This window comes from Dama dama, chromosome 11 (genome assembly GCF_033118175.1).
Source record: "Dama dama isolate Ldn47 chromosome 11, ASM3311817v1, whole genome shotgun sequence".
Taxonomy (NCBI): Eukaryota; Metazoa; Chordata; class Mammalia; order Artiodactyla; family Cervidae; genus Dama; species Dama dama.
The window spans coordinates 19,870,224-19,889,568 of NC_083691.1; the positions used below are offsets into that span (position 1 = coordinate 19,870,224).

Sequence of the window (19,345 nt, forward strand, 5' to 3'; positions counted from 1 at the left end):
AGTTTACTCATGACATCTGACCAAAAATGTCTGCAGAATTAGCTATTAGCACAAAAAAAAAAAATTAGAAAACCAAAGCTAGTGAGGAATATAACTGAAAAAAAGGCAAAATAAACTTATTTCACAGTCAAATAAAAGGCTGTATTAGGAATCCCAATATTGTCTTACACTGTAGGTAACACATAAGGGACTGAAAGAGAATTTTCAAAAATTTTAATGTAGAATTTTTTCTCCTTTTCAAGATAAACTAATTATTGTTCTTATCATACAACCATACAAATCATGAGAAAGAGTAAGTGGGGGACAATAGCATACTGGTAACTCAATTCTTTAAAAAGGAATTGAAAAAGAGAAAGTTGCAAGTAATACTTGTTTCTGTACAATTTACATCATACCTATCATGTCTAAATGACATACTACTTTACAAGATTAAACAAGTGTAATGAATCAGATCATATTAAAAATAACTACACTGTCATGTGAATCAGATATAGGACTTTCAGAATACAAAATCAATTCTAATAATAAGCACTTATAAAAAAGGGAAATAAACATATAAAAAGTTAGTCTGCTTACCTGAACCACCCAGGGACTGTTGGCAAAGGCCATAATATCTCTTTCCTCCCAGAAAAAAGCAGAATCTGATCTTTTTATCATTTCAAACTTACTAAGAAGCTTCATAGCGTAAACTTTCTGTGATGCCTTATGACGAACCTGTTGATTTTTAAAATACAAGAATTAATAGTTTAATTTTATGAGAAAATGGTGAACAATAGATCATACTATAATGCTATTCTTCAAGATTTAGTTACCAAAAAAAAGATCCTTAGATAACAAAATGTAAAAACATAACATTTTTAATGAGGAGAAAATTCCCAACAGCCTAAATTTTTCATGAAATATTCAATACCTTTAAATGCTAAACTCACTATAAAACTACCTCATTTCATCTAAATAAACTGAATTCATGAAGCTTCATTCCTTCATGTTAAGTAAGCCAACCAATTTAAAGAATAAGATGCTGTTAAGTGAAAAAATTGTAAGGTATGTACATATATCCATCATGATTTGAACATAAGAACCTAGTAAATTTAGATACCAAGGGTTATTTGTGATTTTGTTAAGCCATCCTTACTTCTTTTTGGGTATCTTATTTAAAAGGTTATTTTTTTAAAAAACAGGGGAGAACCACCAATAATATGGTTATTGATCAGTTCTTACCTTTTTCATTAGACTGTTAATTCCTTGAGGGCAAGGACAACATCTATTTTGACCATCATTTTAATCCTAGAATATAACATAGCAAACTCTACCAAAGAACCAATAAATATTTAATGAATGTTTATAATAGTTGACATCTATTGGATAATCAATAATAAACAGTAAACTGCTAATATTTACACTTGAATTATCTAATAGGATGTCCAAAACCGAACTCCACATCTTCACCCCTCCATTTATTTCTCCTATAGTTTCTATTTCAGTAAATGGCATATTCATTCTCCTAACTGCTCTGGCTAAAAACCTCTGGCTCCTCTTTTTCTATGAGAAAAAGCTCATAAAGCTCATCAGCAAATCACATCAGTCCTACCTTCAAACAGTCTCAGAAACCAACTATTTCTAACTATCTCCACTGATACCACTCTGGTCTGACAGTTTTTGCAGGAATACCTTGTTTTACTGAACTTTGATTTACTGTACTTTGTATATATTACATTATTTTTTTTTTTTACAAACTGAAGGTTTGTGGTAACACTGTTGAGCAAATCTGCTGGTGCCATTTCTCCAATAGCATTTGCTCAGTTCATGTCTCTGTGTCACATTTTGGTAATTCTCACAATATTTCAGACTTTCTCATTGTTATTATATTTGTTATGGTGATCTGGGATCAGCAATTGTTCTGGGGTGCCACAAACCATGCTCATACAAGACAGTAAACTTAATAAATGCTGTGTGTGCTCAGACTGTTCCACTGACCTACTATTCCCCTCTTTCCCTCACGTTGGGCCTCCTTATTCTCTGAGACACAACAATATTGAAATTAAGCCAATCAATAATTCTACAATGGCTTGTGGGTGCTCAGGTGAAGGGAAGGGTTGTGCATCTCTCATTTTCAAGCAAAAGCTAGAAATGATTAGGCTCAGTAAGACAGGCATGATGAAAGCTGAGGCAGGTTGAAAGCTAGGCCTCCTGCACCAGTGAGCCAAGCTGTGAATGCAAAAAGAAAGTTCTTGAGGGAAATTAAAAGTGCTACTGTAATGAACACATAAATGATAAAAAAGCAAAACAACCTTATTGTTAATATGAATGAAGTTTTGGTGGTCTGAATAGAAGATCAAACCAGCAACAACATTCCCATAAACCAAAGCCTAATCCAGAGCAAGGCTCTAACTGTCTTCAGTTGTGAAGGCTGAGAGAGATAAGGAAGCTATAAAAGAGATGTCTGAAGACAGCAGAAGTTGGCTACCTGTGAACTTTCCTCATAGTATCAAAGAGCAGGGTGACACAGCAAGTGCTAATGCAGGAGCTGCTGCAAGTTATCCAAAGGATCTAGCTGAGACAACCATTCCAAAAATTCCAGAGCCTGTAAGAATTATGCCAAATCTACTGATGGTGCTCTATAAATGGAAGAACAAAATCTAGACGTCAGCATATCTGTTGACAGCATGGTTTACTGAATATTTTAAGCCCACTGGTGAGATCTATGCTCAAAGAAAAAGATTCTTTTCCAATTATTACTGTTCATTAACAATGCACCGGGTCACCTGAGAGCTCTGATGGAGATGTACGATGATACTAATGTTATTTTCATACCTGCTAACACAACATCCATTCTGCAGCCCATGGATCAAAGAGTTATTTCAACTTTCAAGTCTTACTATTTAAGAAAAACATTTTGTAAGGCTATACCTGCCATAGATAGCGATTCAGCTGATGCATCCCGTCAAAGTCAACTAAAAACCTGGAAAGCATTCACCACTCTAGATGCCATGAAGAACATTTGTGATTCATGGGAAGAGGTCAAAATATCAACACTAACAGGAGTTCAGAAGAAGTTAATTCCAACTCTCACTCCTGACTTTGAGGAGTTCAAGACTCAGTGAGGAAGTAACTACAGATGTGGTGGAAATAATCTCATTGTTCTCTACCTGAGAACTCAATTTGTTTTCTTCTAAGAAGACATTTAACTTGCAATTTTTGCTTCCTTGTATTGTCTGAGTCCCATATTAGAATGTAAGCTCAACAAAGGTAGGGATTATTCAAAGAGGAAATACCAAAGGTATACCAGAGAGCAACTGCTATGCGGCTGACAACAAAACTGAGACACCAGATGTTAAACTGTATTTCCAGCCAAAAAAAAAAAAAGAGTGAAAAAACCCTGACGGTTTCCTGGGCATCCAGGCAAGACATCTTAGGAGAAAGAACCATGCTGTAAAGCAAGGCCTACTCTAGCACCACCTAACAAAGTTTTATAATACCAAACCCTAAAAGATCAAAAAGAGAGTAGAGTTTGGAGGTACAGTCCTTAAAAGGACTTGGGAACAACTTGGTCTTTAAACACATCCACATTCATAAGGCTCCAAAGTTAAAAGGTTATCAACAAGTAACTGGACAGCTTATTAAAATGAAAACCAACACTTGTCAAAGAAAAATAAAATCCAGAGTCTCTATCACATATCCAAAAGGACCAGTACATAATTTAAAAGTTACCTGAAAGGCAAAAAGAAGAATGTGACTGATCATCAAGAAAAAAGCAGTCAACAGAAAACAGCCCCCAAAGACATTGGATTTATCTAACATATTAAATATCTCTTTCAAATCTGCTCAAAAGCCTAGAAGAAAGTATGTTAAAGGAAAAAAGGAAAAAATAGTTTCAATTGAACAGAAGGAAAAACCAACAGAAAAATGGAAACTATTAAAAAAAAAACCAATTGGAAATTCTATAACTGAACAATAACTAAAATGGAAAATTCTTTGGATGGGCTTAACAGAGACTGGAGATAAAAGGACATTCAGTATGTGAGAGAGGTTCAAGAGGGAGGGATAGCCTATGGTTGATTCATGTTGATAGGAACCAACAATATGGTAAAGCAATTGTCCTCCAATTAAAAATAGACAAATTTTTTTAAAAAGAAAATTTAGTAAACCTAAACACAAATCAATCTGAAGAATAAAGAGAAAAATGAATAAATGAAAATGTATACAGACTTAGAGGAGAACAATAGCAACCCACCCCAGTACTCTTGCCTGGAAAATCCCATGGACAGAGGAACCTTGTAGTCTGCAGTCCATGGGGTGGCTAGGAGTCGGACACGACTAAGTGACTTCATTTTCACTTTTCACTTTCATTCACTGGAGAAGGAAATGGCAACCCACTCCAGTATTCTTGCCTGGAGAATCCCAGGGATGGGGGAGCCTGGTGGGCTGCCATCTATGAGGTTGCACAGTCAGACACAACTGAAGTGACTTAGCAGCAGCAGCAGCAGCAGCAAACAGACTTAGGGGGCTATGAGACAACCTTAAAGTCTAAAGTACATGCAAATATAAATGGGCTAAACATACAATTCATAGGCAGAAATTATCAATTAATTAAAAAGCAGCATTGGTGGTACAGTGGTGAGCATAGTTGGCTTCCAGAATTAATTAAATAGCAAAACATAGCCTCATATATTTTAAATATAAGATCCAACATGTTAAAAATAAAAAGATAGAAAAGGACAAACCATGCAAACAGCAAGGATGAGAAAGTAGAAAAATATTAATAATAGACAAAATAGACAATAAGGTAAAGAGATAAAGAAGATAACTCAGAAAAAAAGGAAGTATAATTCATCAGGAAGACATTAAAAATTCTAAATATGCTTGCATCTAATAAATGAGCTCAAAACTTCATGAAGCAAAAATTGACAGAACTAAAGAAAGAAGCAGGCAAATCCTAATTTCAGCTGGAAATTTTAACATCCCTTTTCAGTACTTAATATAAGAAGTAAATAAAACATCAATATGGATCGAAAGAAAATACAGTCCAGGATAAAAACCGCTCAATCATATTATAATTACAAAGGTTTTTATATCAATGGGTTATATCACTCTTAAAAAATATTTTGGAATTTAAAGTATTTTGACATAAGTTTACATGAAAAGAATCCTATATGCAAAGGGCCAAATTAATTATGATGAGGGTCACAGATTATATCCATTTTGTATATCAAACTATTAACCTGAAATAACAGTTCCTTCTATTTATATGGTGCTATGCCTTTTACAGAATGATGGAAATAAATACACGGGAAAGCAATATGAAAACGTGAGTGCGAGAGTGTGGGATTAGGGAATGAACGATCCTAGTCCATTCCCTTCCCCAGAAGACAGACAAGATTTTTACTTATCAAATTATAGCAAAGCAAATGCTCATGCCAGCAAAGCTTTTAATAAAAGTTCCTTTTTTTTTTTTAGTTTGAAATGCTATTAAAAAGAGACAGCTAAAAAAAAAAAAGAGAGAGAGAGACAGCTAAGGTACTCTCTCTTCTGTACTTATGCCATTCTTCAAACGTTCACTTATTCTGAGAGCAAATTAGATTTTGAATGTTTCTTAACTTCATTAGAGAAAGCAATCATATAACAGTAATAACCAATCAATTTATACTGATTGGTTTATACCCTAATTGATTGATTTATACCCTAATATTATTTATGCCTGATCCAGACTATGACAAGAGTTTTAAGAATCATGCTATATAGAACAGGAATACCAAAGAACGCTCAAACTACTACACAATTAGGTTCATTTCACATGCTAGCAAGGTAATGCTCAATATCCTTCAAGCAAGGCTTCAACAGTACATGAACCGAGAACTTCCAGATGTACAAACTGGATTTAGAAAAGGCAGAGGAACCAGAGATCAAACTACCAGCATCCATTGGATTATAAAAAAAAAAAAGCAAGATGATTCCAGAAAAACATCTGCTTCATTGACTACACTAAAACCTTTGACTTGTGGATCACAACAAATGAGAAAATTCTTAGAGATGAGAATACCAGACCACCTTACCTGCATCCTGAGAAACTTGAATGCAGATTAAGAAGCAACAATAACAGGACATGGAACAACAGACTGGTTCCAAATTGGGAAAGGAGTACATCAAGGTTATATACAGTCACCCTGCTTATTTAAATTATATGCAGAGTACATCATGAGAAATGCTGGGCTGGATGAAGCACAAGCTGGAATCAAGATGGCCAGGAGAAATATCAATAACCTCAGGTATGCAGATGACACCACCCTAATGGCAGAAAGCAAAGTGGAACTAAAGAGCCTCTGGAAGAAGGTGAAAGAGTAGAGTGAAAAAGTTGGCTTAAAACTCAACATTCAAAAAACTAAGATCATGGCATCAGGTCCCATCACTTCATGACAAATAGATGGGGAAAAAATGGAAAGAGGGGACAGACTTTATTTTCTTGGGCTCCAAAATCACTGTGGACAGTGACTGCAGTCATGAAATTAAAAGACGCTTGCTCCTTAGAAGAAAAGCTATGACAAAACTAGACAGTGTATTATAAAGCAGAGACATCACCTTGCCAACAAAGGTCCATCTAGTCCAAGCTATGGTTTCTCTAGTAGTCATATACGGATGTGAGAGTTGAACCATAATGAAGGCTGAGCACCAAAGAACTGATGCTTTTGAACTGTGGTGCTGGAGAAGACTCTCAAGAGTCCCTTGGACAGCAAGGAGATCAAACCAGTCACTCTTAAAGGAAATCAACCATGAATATTCACTGGAAGGAGTGATGAGGAAGCTGAAGCTCCAATACTTTGGCCACCTGATGCGAAGAGCCAACTCACTGGAAAAGATCTGATGCTGGGAAAGATTGAGGGCAGGAGGAGAAGAGGGCAGAGGATGAGACAGAGGATGAGATGGTTGGACGGCATCATCGACTCAATGGGTATGAGTCTGAGCAGAGATTGTGAAGGATAGGGAATCCGAAGTGCTGCAATCCATGGGGTCACAAAGAGTCGGACACAACTGAGTGACTGAACAACAATGAACAGAAACTAAAAGATATTTGTTAGCTACTAAGAAACAGTTAAACATTTATTTATGCTTAATCTCTTATATACGAAATTAATTAAACAAACAAAAACAAACCTAGAAGGACCCATTCATTCAAATAAACAAAAACAGAGGCATAAGATGATTTTCTGAACATGTGAAAAATACTTGTTGACTTCATTCTTGGTGATTATGCAAAACTGTTTCCTTTTCTATGCTTCTAAAATGCTTATGATAATATCATAATTAGTAGTATATATGTCTGTTTCATAAGTTCCTTTAAAAACAGAATACAGGCTTTCATTTGTGAGGCTGCAAAGTGGTTAGCACAATGTTGGAATTATCCAATTCAACAAAGTTAAGAAAATTATAGCTTTATGAGGCTTCTGTGATAGCTCAGTTGGTAAAGAATCCACCTGCAATGCAGGAGACCCCAGTTCGATTCCTCAGTTGGCAAGATCTCCTGGAGAAGGGATAGGCTACCCACTCCAGTATTGCTGGGCTTCCCTTCTGGCTCAGCTGGTAAAGAATCTGCCTGCAATGAGGGAACATGGGTTCAATCCCTGGGTTGGGAAGATCTCCTGGAGAAGGGAAAGGCTACCGACTCCAATAATCTAATATCGTAATTAGTCCTGTGTATGTCTGCTTCATAAGTTCCTTTAATAACAAAATAAAACTTTCATTTGTGAGACTGCCAAGTGGTTAGCACAATGTTGGAATTATCCATTTCAACAAATTTAACAAAATCATAGCTATATAAGATCTATAAAACTTAAAAAAAAAAAAAGATCTATAAAACTTTTAATAAATAAAGAAAACTTGGTTAGACACTAGTTAATGAGGCCTGAATTTCATCTAAGGACACTTTAGGACACTTTACAGGCTCACAGCACATGAGACAGAAACCACTGGCTTGCAGACTTTGACTTGATCTACAGGACAAACATTAAGAGGCAACAGTTGTATTCATGCCAAATGTCTGCCTCATACCTTAAAATACATTGGTACTAGTATTACAAAGTAGTACAATAAAGCATTGTTATTTTAGGAAAGCTGGCTTCCATTGACCTTCCTTGTGAGGCTATCTCCTTCTGAATGATTCTATTATAATCTCCCTTAGCAACTCTGTACATTCCCCTTTGTTCTCTAGCTTTCTTCTTTATTCAATATGGATGGATAAACAGTCAGATACACTGGTGATTCATTATCGCACTGGACAGAGAGTACTGCTTAAAAGCATGGACACAGATGTCAACAAACCTGGGCAAAAGTCCCAGCTATTTGCAAACGATGTGGCCTATTCACTTAACCTCTCTAAAGTTCGGTGAATTAATCTACTTAAGAATCTCATAGAACTGTTGCAAAGATAAAATAAGATAATGAATATAAACACTTAGCACACAGAACATAGTCCACAAAAATGTTAACTAATTCCACCATAGCCAAATGAAACTCAGTTCATTCTATTATGAAGCTTTACATATGTCTCCCCTATGTCACTAATCTATGGTTACCTAAAGGACAAAAATGTCGTCTTTCTTCCAATGTTTCTATTTGTTAGTGAAAAGAATACTATATTCCTTGTTTCTAATTTTAAAAGTGGATGAGTGCAATGACTCTATATAGAAGAAAAAAAGGTTAAAAAGTAAGGTAACAAGGGTCAAAACAGTTAACAGTTTTATTTCGGCTGATAGAATTCTGAGAGATTTTTATTTTCTTATATTTATGTTTTCCACAGCTAATATATACTTTTTAAAAAAAACTTTTAAGTAGATGAAACATTCTTAAGTGTAGCTTGAGACATGCTTGGAAAAATCCTAAAATGGACCTTGAGGTCCTAGAACACTTATGGACAAAAACTTCTGAAAATCATTCTAACCAAAATTTCCCATTTGAGGCTTTAAAATTGATTTCTAATGTAAAACTTATAATAGATTATTTTTACAATAAGACTCAATGCATCTATCTGACAGATTTGGAATAGTTATTCTGTGCCTCTGAGGTTTCCACTGAAGATGAAAGGAGGGAGATAATTTTAACAAATCAGAAATAACCTTATAACTAGAGAGGAGCCTGTTTTATTCCCAAAGAGGACTAAAAAATCTGTCAAGTATTAGAGAATCATTCCCCACATGCCCTTTCTTTCTGGTTGGTTCCACTTTAAATTTTAGTTTAAAATCATTTAAATTAAAAGCAAGTCAGTAGGAGATTTAGAAAAAAAAAAATCCTCATTTCATATCAGTCTTGAGTGGACAAAGTGAACAGCATAATGGAAAATAAGAGTAAAAAAAAGATTAATTGATGTCTTAAAAGAGAGCCTAGATAGCCAGGATGAACACTTCCTGCTTCAGTCAGTAGACAAGTGAGCCATAAAATACTAAGATATGTACAATGAATACATTTTAGAAGGATCAATTTAGCATCAGTTAGTATTAGACAGATCTATACTTCCGATTTTTCATATACCTCATCATAGAGAAGTGGGGAAATAAAGAAAACAGAATGAAGCAAAACATGTATGTTAGAAAAGCACTACAGTTGATTTTATCATACCCAAGTTGGGGGAGAGAGTGGTATGTGAAAATACAAGGATATGAATTATGGGGAAAACAGTCTGCCAAACAGTCACATGGGTTCAGCTGAGCTTAGGTGACATGAATTTGCAGAAGATTTAATAAGCATAGTCTTGGTATTTTCTCCATCAGCACTTCCCAATCCAAAATCAATAGTAAAACAGTGAAACTATTAGCAGAAGTAAAAAACAAAGCAGGCCCTCATACTTGACTAGGTATCTTGGAGAAAGATGAATATCTCCCAAAAGTGGAGAGACTGGAGAAACATTATGAGCAGAACTTACTGAAAAATTAAATATAAGAAATAAGGCGAAGAGAAATCAATAATGACCCCTAATTTGGGGGTTTGAGCATCAACTGGGTTGATGCTAAAGCCATTTATTTATTAAGATGGGAAAGTAAGAGAAGGAACAGATTTGGTGAGGAAGAGCAAACTTAGAGAAGGAATCAAGCATTCCAATTCACGTTTTAGATGTCTGTGATACATCTTAATGGAGAAGTCACAATAGCGACAACAGCTGATATTTACTGGATATCTATAATGTGCCAGGTCCATGATAAGTACCACATATGTATAATATAATTTAGTACTCACAAAAATATCTTATAAAAGTCCTATTATTAGTGCCACTCGAAGATAAAAGAAATGAAAGCTCTGATGACAGGAAACCTATGTACCAAAGAATGGAAACAAAAGTGGATGACTTTGACTCTTTTCCACAGTACCAGAGCATTTTCTGCAAAAATACCTATTAAAATTGAACATTAAACTACCTTAATTATTAAAGACATGTTTTGTTAAGCCAATATGTGAAATGAATAGGGCTTCCCTGATGGTTCAGTGGTAAAGAATCTGCCTGCCAATGCAGGGGACATGGGTTTGATCCCTGATCCAGGAAAGATTTCACATGTCAGAGCACCTAAGCCCATGCACCGCAACTACTGAGCCTGTGCTCTCTAGAGCCGGGGAATCAAGCCCTAGAGCCCACACTCCACAATAAGAGAAGCCACAAAAATAAGAAGCCCAAGGACTGACCCTAAAGAGTAGCTCCTGCTCACCACAACTAGGGAAAAGCCCACAGAGCAGCAAAGACCCAGCACAGCCAAAAATAAACAAATTTTTAAAAAGAAATGAGTATGTGAGTCTTAAAAGGAACTTAACTGCTTTTCCAGGAAGGCTTCAATTTTATCCTATAATCTATTACCTATTTACTATGTGTCAGACACTATTCTAGATCTTTTCCATATATTAGCTCATTTAACATTCATAGCACTCTATGAATAATGAACTATTATTATCTTCTTTTTACAACTGAGAATACTGAGTCACAAAGTGGGTGGGTCGTTGAGAGGTCTCACTCCAGAGTCCATGATCTTAAACAATATGCTATACTGAATCATATTATGTTCCACAAAAGTTAGATGTGATAAAATATTCCAAAAGAACAGAATCCAAAAACAATAAGGATTTTATATGTAAAATCATCTATTGTTACCAACTTTTCATGATATAAAAACAGAAGTTAAATATACATCTTGGTAGATAGGAAAAAAACAACAACAACCATAAGACAACAGGATAAACAAATTCTGCCTTCCTGGGATGATAGAACTTTTCAACCCACAAAAAAATGACTCTTCTGATGAGGAAATCTACACCCAAGTAAGTTAAATGACTTGTCACTTTCCTGGTTCATGCCACTTTCACAAGTACTCCCTCTGTATTTTGACTCCCATTCCATCCACACTTCTTCACGTGGCCAACCCCTTTAACTTAATTGTCACTATCTCACAGCAAGAGCATTCCCAACTTCCCAGTCTGAATAAGGCACATTCCGCCATTATTCTCTTTCATAGCATACAGATCTTTTCCTTCATAGTGTTTATCATAAGGTAAAATTCTTCATCTCTTGCACAAAACTACCACTCTCAGCAACTGTGTGTGTGTGTGTGTGTGTGTGTGCATGTGTGCGTGTACGTGCTCTAAGTCACTTCAGTTGCTTCCAAGTCTTTGCAAGAGGCTATGTTACTGTATCTTTGGGGTTCCGCCGGTGGCTCAGATGGCAAGGGGACTTCCCTGGTGGCTCAGACCATGAAGAATCTGCCTGCAGTGTCAGAGACCTGGGTTCGATCCCTGGGTCAGGAAGATACCCTGGAGAAGGGAATGGCTACCCACTCCAGTATTCTTGCCTGGAAAATTCCATAGACAGAGGAGCCTGATGGGCTTTAGTCCATGGGGTCGCAAAGAGTTGGACATGATTGAGTGGTTATTCTATTATATCTTTAGAGGCTAGCACAGCTCCTGGAACATAACAAATCCAGATTAAATATTTCATTGATAGATACAGATAAATGTGCCATTTTATATCTGATAATTAACTGCTAACGTTTACTAAGTGTTTACTATAACTGTTCCAAATGCTTTATATATATACTCTCACATTTACTTCTTCCATGTAATCCCATGAGGCATAGATGCTATTGTTATCTTCATTAACAGATTAGAAACTTAAGGCATAGAGAGATTAAGTAACTTGTCTGACATCACAGCTAGTCAGCAAGAGTCAGAATTCAATTTTAAGCAGCCTGACTCTAGCTCTTACACTATGGAATAGCTGCTATTACATACCAGAGTTACTTTTACAATGAGAATCTTTGTAGAAACTGAATGGTATGTCCTCTGTGATAATGTATTTTTAACTTGACCAGAAAAAGCATTTCACAAGGGAAGACACAGTTGCACCCACTACTGTAAAACTTTCTTCATATGACTAGAAAAACATAATCATAAAAATATGCCAAACATGGAACATTCCCTACACATCTGCCTAATTTATTACCACATACAAATCAACTTCAAAAGGCAATGGGGAAAAGCACCTGGACTTTTCCTTTTTATTCTCACCCTTCTTTTGAAGAGTCCCTGCCTAAGGTAACAACCAAGAACTAAATCCAAAACAAACATGTACAAGCTCTCAGGTCAGGTCATCAGATTAATGGAATGTTAAAATAATTTTCATTTTTAAAAACGTTTAACTTTGTTTCTGCATATTTTGTGGCCAAATGAAATACAGGATGGAAATTAACAACAAAAATAGAAGACTTCTTCAACATATTAAATTTTAATGATCAAGTTAACCTAACACACAACAGTGACCAGCCTGTCACCAAAACATGACAAGTCAAGATCTGTCATATTTCTTTCCAAAAATACAATGTCAAATTCTAGGGTCTCTTCCATAATCATATAGCATGAAGAAACAACGTACCTATTTCAAATACATGTGATATGACTTCTATATCAAACAGCAAATAATGACAATGGTTAACACTCAGAGAATACTACAACCAGGCTTACTTTTTAAATTCATTTAGTTTTCCTATAACGACCTCCATGACACAGGTATTACTATCAGCATTCTACAGATTGGAATTCAGAGTGATTGAGAAATCTGCCTGTACTCATGGTCTTTCGAGTTAGGCCATGGCAGAGCTAAGATTCAACTACTTTATAATTTCCCTCTCTTCTAGAAACTTTCATATGAACTGTCATGTAACTTAATCTCCCACCCTACCCACTAGAGCATTCTGCTAGCTGAAGCTTCAGCACTTCCACTAAGAACAAAAAATAAAACAAAACCTCTTTACTTTCCAAGGCAGCCCATTCCTAAAATCTACTCCAAATCAACGTCTCAATTCATTCAATAATACCCTAGGTGGCATTATTTCAAGTCCCTGAGCATTATTTGTCCCTTGATACTCTCCAACATGTCTTTTAAAACAAGGCAACATGTTTCGATGCTGTTCTCTCAGATCATCCCACCCTTGCCTTCTCCCATAGAGTCCAAAAGTCTGTTCTATACATCTGTGTCTCTTTTTGTCTTGCATATAGGGTTATCGTTATCATCTTTCTAAATTCCATATATATGCGTTAGTATACTGTATTGGTGTTTATCTTTCTGGCTTACTTCACTCTGTATAATGGGCTCCAGTTTTATCCATCTCATTAGAACTGATTCAAATGTATTCTTTTTAATGGCTGAGTAATATTCCACTGTGTATATGTACCACAGCTTTCTTATCCATTCATCTGCTGATTCAAATGTATTCTTTTTAATGGCTGAGTAATATTCCACTGTGTATATGTACCACAGCTTTCTTATCCATTCATCTGCTGATAAAAATAATTGAGGAAAAAAAATAAAAAATAAAACAAGGCACCAGGGCATCTAGATTGAGTTAAATATTCAGAGATGACCCAATCACCTCAAATTAGAGAAAATCTATCTGTATTATCTCAGAAATTTATTAAAGAAGTCCAAACTTTACTATTTTGGTAGCCATATCATCAATGGTTTTTGCCTGGTCTACATTCAAGAATAATCATTCTTTAATATACTGTTTAGCAATCTATTCCTTGAATTCTTCATATCCAACTGGTAATCATTCTGGTTAAATTTCATTTATTCCATTTGGCTAATTATCTCCCCAGTTGATTTCTGGGGTTTGGCTCATCTTCTAAAATCATCCTCACACTTCAGTTTTAACTCATCTACAAAGTTATTCAACCTGTCACCACTGCCTAAATATAAGTCATTAATAAAATGTTTAATAGGAGAGGAAAGAATTCTAAAAACTGTCCCTGGGGATCTGTGTCCAAGGAACCAGTTGAACCATGCCTTCAACAGTTATTAACTTAGTTTTAAAGCTCTCTACCCATATGCTTATTCAATATTTCTCCAGATATTCACAAGTATGTCGGACTTTTCAAATATCTTATAGATATATACTACATCTATTGTACTATCTTGATCTACAAGTTCAATAAGCCTATCAAAGAGACAAGAGATGAAAGAAAAAGACAGAGGTTACTCTGTCATGATGTATTCCTAGAGAAACCCATGCTAGCACACAGTTTTCCTGGTGCTCCAGCAAGGAGAATAAAGCACTATTAAGTTAAAAACAGAATTTGACTCTTATAGTTTAACTATAAGAAAAAGAAAAGAGAAGTTCCATATTCAGGTGATGAAAAAAGAAATTATTACATTACTGTTCCTCATATAATAATATAAATAAAATGTCTGAAATGTCTGCAGACATTTATAAGTATTTCTAGTGCTATCACTTTGCCCCGCAAAGGCAAGTTTTACATTTTCTTTCAAATATTAAAATGCCTTTGCTGGGTTTTTCATATTAAATGTCACCTAATTAGGCTGAGATGTTATGAATCTGAACATACTAAATAAAAACACAGTAGTTCTGAAAGAATATTAACTACTAAGCAGATCATGTGTGCAGACAACTTGGCCTTATTCTAAATCCCAGTGTTTTAGAGTTGTAAAAGACCTGGTATACAGATTATAATTGTCTCCTTTCATAGATGTGATACCGATGCGCTTAAGAGATGAAATGATGAAACTCATAAAGCTAATTTTCTGGCATGGTTGGACACAGAAATAAGATCCACTCTAGGGCCACTGACAAATGTTTCACAAAACCATGTCATCAAAACAAATAATAAAAAGAACAAAACAAATTCTTTCTTACCAACTGGACTTCACCAAAAGCACCTCTTCCGATAACTTTTACAACATCGTAGTCTTCTGCCTTCATCTGTAAACCTCTAATCTTTTTCACAATTTTCTCATCTACAATAAAAAGATCACCATAATATCAATCACCATATTTATAAACAACATTTTAAAATAATTACCATATTGGTAAGCAAATATATACTTCAAAGATTGGGTTTAGTTTTCAGCTAAATTTACCAGTTTTTAAATGCTGTTGTTTAAAAATCTAAGACACATAAACTTTACGTCAAAGGATGAAAACTCTACATATAAGACTACCAAAAAAGCAGTATTTAAGCAATGCTGTTTCCAACTCTGTTGTGTAGCAAGTTAGATGACAGCTAAAACGGTGATGACCCAAGCAATCCTGGAGTACACTCTCAATCATGGTAGAAAGCTGCTACCAAGTTATACAAGGTTAATCTTCATAATGAATTCTGGTAGCCTATTTCTTTGAAAAACATTAATCACATGTTGTATATTTGATAACTATAGGTAAGTTTTTAATTAGGAAAATAGCCCAGACTCTGATAATTCCAAATTAAAAAGCTTACTGTGTCCACATAAAGTGTACACAATTATTTTGAGAATTTCTAATCCTCAGAATTCAATTCATTCACAACTTCACTGCAACATCAATACTGCTAAATATTAAAAGTTATTAAAAGTTACCACATTTATGGCAATAATTGTTATCACACTATCTTTATTTAACTAGACTGAAATATCTACATTTAAACAAACATAAAGCCCATTTAGTCTTCTGGGTAACGTAAAGCTAAGTCTTCAGTTTAGTTTCGTCTCTCAGTCATGTCTGATTGCAACCCCATGGATTACAGCACACCAGGCTTCCCTGTCCATCACCAACTCCCAAAGCGTGCTCAAACTCATGACCATCGATTTGGTGATGCCATCAACCATCTCATCCTCTGTCATCCTCTTCTCCTCCTGCCTTCGATCTTTCCCAGCATTAGGGTCTTTTCAAATGAGTCAGTTCTTCGAATGAGGTGGCCAAAGGATTGGAGCTACAGCTTCAGCATCAGTCCTTCCAATGAATATTCAGAACTGATTTCCCTTGGGACTGACTGGCTGGATCTCCTTGCAGTCCAAAGGACTTTCAAGAGTCTTCTCCAACACCACAGTTCAAAAGCATCAATTCTTCGGCACTCAGCCTTCTTTATGGTCCAACTCTCACATCCATACATGATGACTGGAAAAACCATAGCTTGGACTAGATGAACCATTCTTGCAAAGTAATATCTCTGCTTATATCTAGGTAGGTCATAGTTTTTCTTCCAAGGAGCAAGCATCTTTTAATTTCATGGCTGCAGTCACCATCTGCAGAGATTTTGGAGCCCCAGAAAATAAAGTCTGTCCTTCTTTCCGTTGTTTCCCCATCTATTTGCCATGAAGTGATGGGACCTGATGCCATGATATTAGTTTTTTGAATGTTGAGTTTTAAGTCAGGTTTTTCACTCTCCTCTTTCACTTTCATCAAGAGGCTCTTTAGTTCTTCACTTTCTGCCATAAGGGTGGTGTCATCTGCATATCTGAGGTTATTGATATTTCTCCTGGCAATCTTGACTCCAGCTTGTGCTTTCCATTTCACATGATGTACTCTGCATATGAGTTAAATAAGCAGGGTGACAATATGCAGTCTTGACATACTACTTTTCCAATTTGGAACCAGTCCATTGTTCCAAGTCCAGTTCTAACTGGTGCTTCTTGACCTGCATACAGGTTTCTTAAGAGGCAGGTAGTGTGGTCTGGTATTGCCATCTCTTTAAGAATTTCCACAGTTTGTTGTGATCCACACAGTCAAAGGCTTTGGTGTAGTCAATAAAGCAGAAGTAGATGTTTTTCTAGAATTCTCTTGCTTTTTCTTTTTCAAGCTAACTCTCTTAGCTTGCTGAAAAAAGCAAGCTAAGTTTAGATTTATTAATATTAGCTGAAAACTTCTCTTGGAACTGTCATAAATGACCTGTTCTGAAAATGCTAAATAGTCTTAATTTATACAAAATTTTGAATTTTACCTATTTCACATACTTTAATTGGTTTTCCAATTTTGGCTTGAAAATAAAGAATATTAGTATTTAAATATATCAGGTGGCAAACTAAAAGTATTTAATAATTTAAAAGTTGTGGACTGTAATGATATTAAACATAAATCTCTCATCAAAAGTAGAGTTATGTGATCACATATGAAGTTTACACATACTTACATCTATTTAAGAAATTATCTATATTTTTGTTTTTCCTCAAAGCAGGAAAATCCAAATCAAGGACCAAAGAATTTAAGCCATCCTGTTTAATAAAAAATAAAGAGAGGGGGAAAAAGTTATTACAATTTTCAAGCATTCAAGACAAAAAGCCTTTAAATTTTACTGTGCTACTCTCACTAAATAAATGTCAATCCACTTTGATCTGAAACTGCCCAGTCCAATAGCTTTAAATAGTTTCCTAACTTCTGCCAGAGAATATTAGGGTTGATCCTATCATATTTTCCACTGTACTTTTAGCCAATAGAAAAAGGTCATTTTAAAATGTATATCCACTATTATTTCCTGTGAGTCAGATATTTTTTCTCTCTGAATATCCAGTAAAGTTTTACAAAGCTTTTAACTTTAAGAAATATACCTAGAATAAGTTTTAGTTCCCATTCATTCAACAAGCATTAATTGTGTGCCTAGTGCATGGAAAGAACAAAAAAATCTAAAAATAAGTGAGACATTAAACTATCCTTACCCTCAGGAAAGTGACGTTCAAAACTAAATTTCCCTTAAAAACATGAAAACAGGATGAGGCATTTTCAGATTTCTATTTTTTTCTTTAAGTTTTCTGTATTTTCTAGACTTTCTACAAGCATGCATTAAATTTATAATCAAAATAGGAAAAAGTACATATATGTAACTTGGTGGGAGTGAAAAAAACTAATAAGAAACAAACCAAGTCTCAAATTACTCAATGGAGGGGATATGCTTATGAAGGAAACAGTATTTCTAAAACACTGGGTCATATATTGCTTCATCCCCAAGTAACTCCAAGGAAGGCAGAAAAAGACATATTCTCATTTTAAAAAGAAACAAATTACAGTTTAGAAAGATTAAGCCACTTTGGCAAGCCCAAGGTCTTGCTATTAGAAAATGATGTAGCAAAATACTTCCTAAGTCTTAGAGGTTCAATATACTTAACTCATCTCCCTCATCTCAACCACCAGTGGAAGCTTGGAAGGGTAAAGAAGGAAGCTAAAGGATTGCAGAAAATGAAATGGTAATAAAGAGAGATTTTAAGGATCTGGGTAGGAAGAAAATGGGGGGGAAATTTGCATTTTTACTTTACTAATTCTAGAAAAACTGCACATATTATGTTTATTTACAAGTAATATTTCATATTTTCAATTTCTGTTAAGAAACATGTTAACACTTTGTGAAAATATTCTATAGAGAATGGTGTAGAGGTGATAACAATAGGCCATAAATATTTTTAATCACAATGAACACTATCTATATCCCACTGATATCATTAATGCAGATACATTGAAAGGATAGTGATTCTTTCCAACTGAAAGAAAAGAATACATTAAAAATTAACATACAAATTCTAGTCAGGTTGATACTGTTACATTCACATTTTGACACCCTCCCTCCATCCTCAATCCACAAATTCCCTCTCAAGGATAGCTGAACTACTTTTCATACTAGCATTTTAGCATACTAGGCTATTTCTAAGTACCAAAATATCAATATATCTTCGTTGGTATAATTTTGATATTTTAATAAGTTTAAAATGCAAAATCTGAATCACATATTTTTAGATATATCCAGATTTATACTCTGTGTTAACATTTCAAATCAAAAAGGGTACATGCATTTGAAAGGTCCTCTACAATAGGACCTCAATTAATCTCCACAACGAAGAAAACATTTAAATTGACAGGCAGAAGCTTCTATTAACAAGAATATTCTCCTCTAGTTCAGACTTTCCCAAGAAACATCATTTGTACACTTCATACTGTCTCCATGTACATATAATGAAGACAAAAGAAAATTTTCTTTGAAACAAAACTACAGCTTGACATCAGTAAAAGGACTGAATCCTTGCTTACCTTACAGCCTCCCCAAAAGTCATCACAGAGAGATGGAGTTC

General features: G+C 35.0%; 1 protein-coding gene across 1 annotated transcript in view; it reads right to left on the reverse strand.

The window, feature by feature from the left end:
• ROCK2 (Rho associated coiled-coil containing protein kinase 2) overlaps positions 1 to 19,345 on the reverse strand; it is a 129,708-nt gene that overhangs the window by 65,842 nt on the left and 44,521 nt on the right. The window contains exons 2-4 of the mRNA XM_061154820.1: positions 17,422 to 17,503; positions 15,174 to 15,274; positions 577 to 714 (exon numbers count right to left, since the gene is read on the reverse strand). Coding sequence (XP_061010803.1) covers positions 577 to 714; positions 15,174 to 15,274; positions 17,422 to 17,503 — 321 coding nt within the window. The remainder of the gene's footprint in view (positions 1 to 576; positions 715 to 15,173; positions 15,275 to 17,421; positions 17,504 to 19,345) is intronic.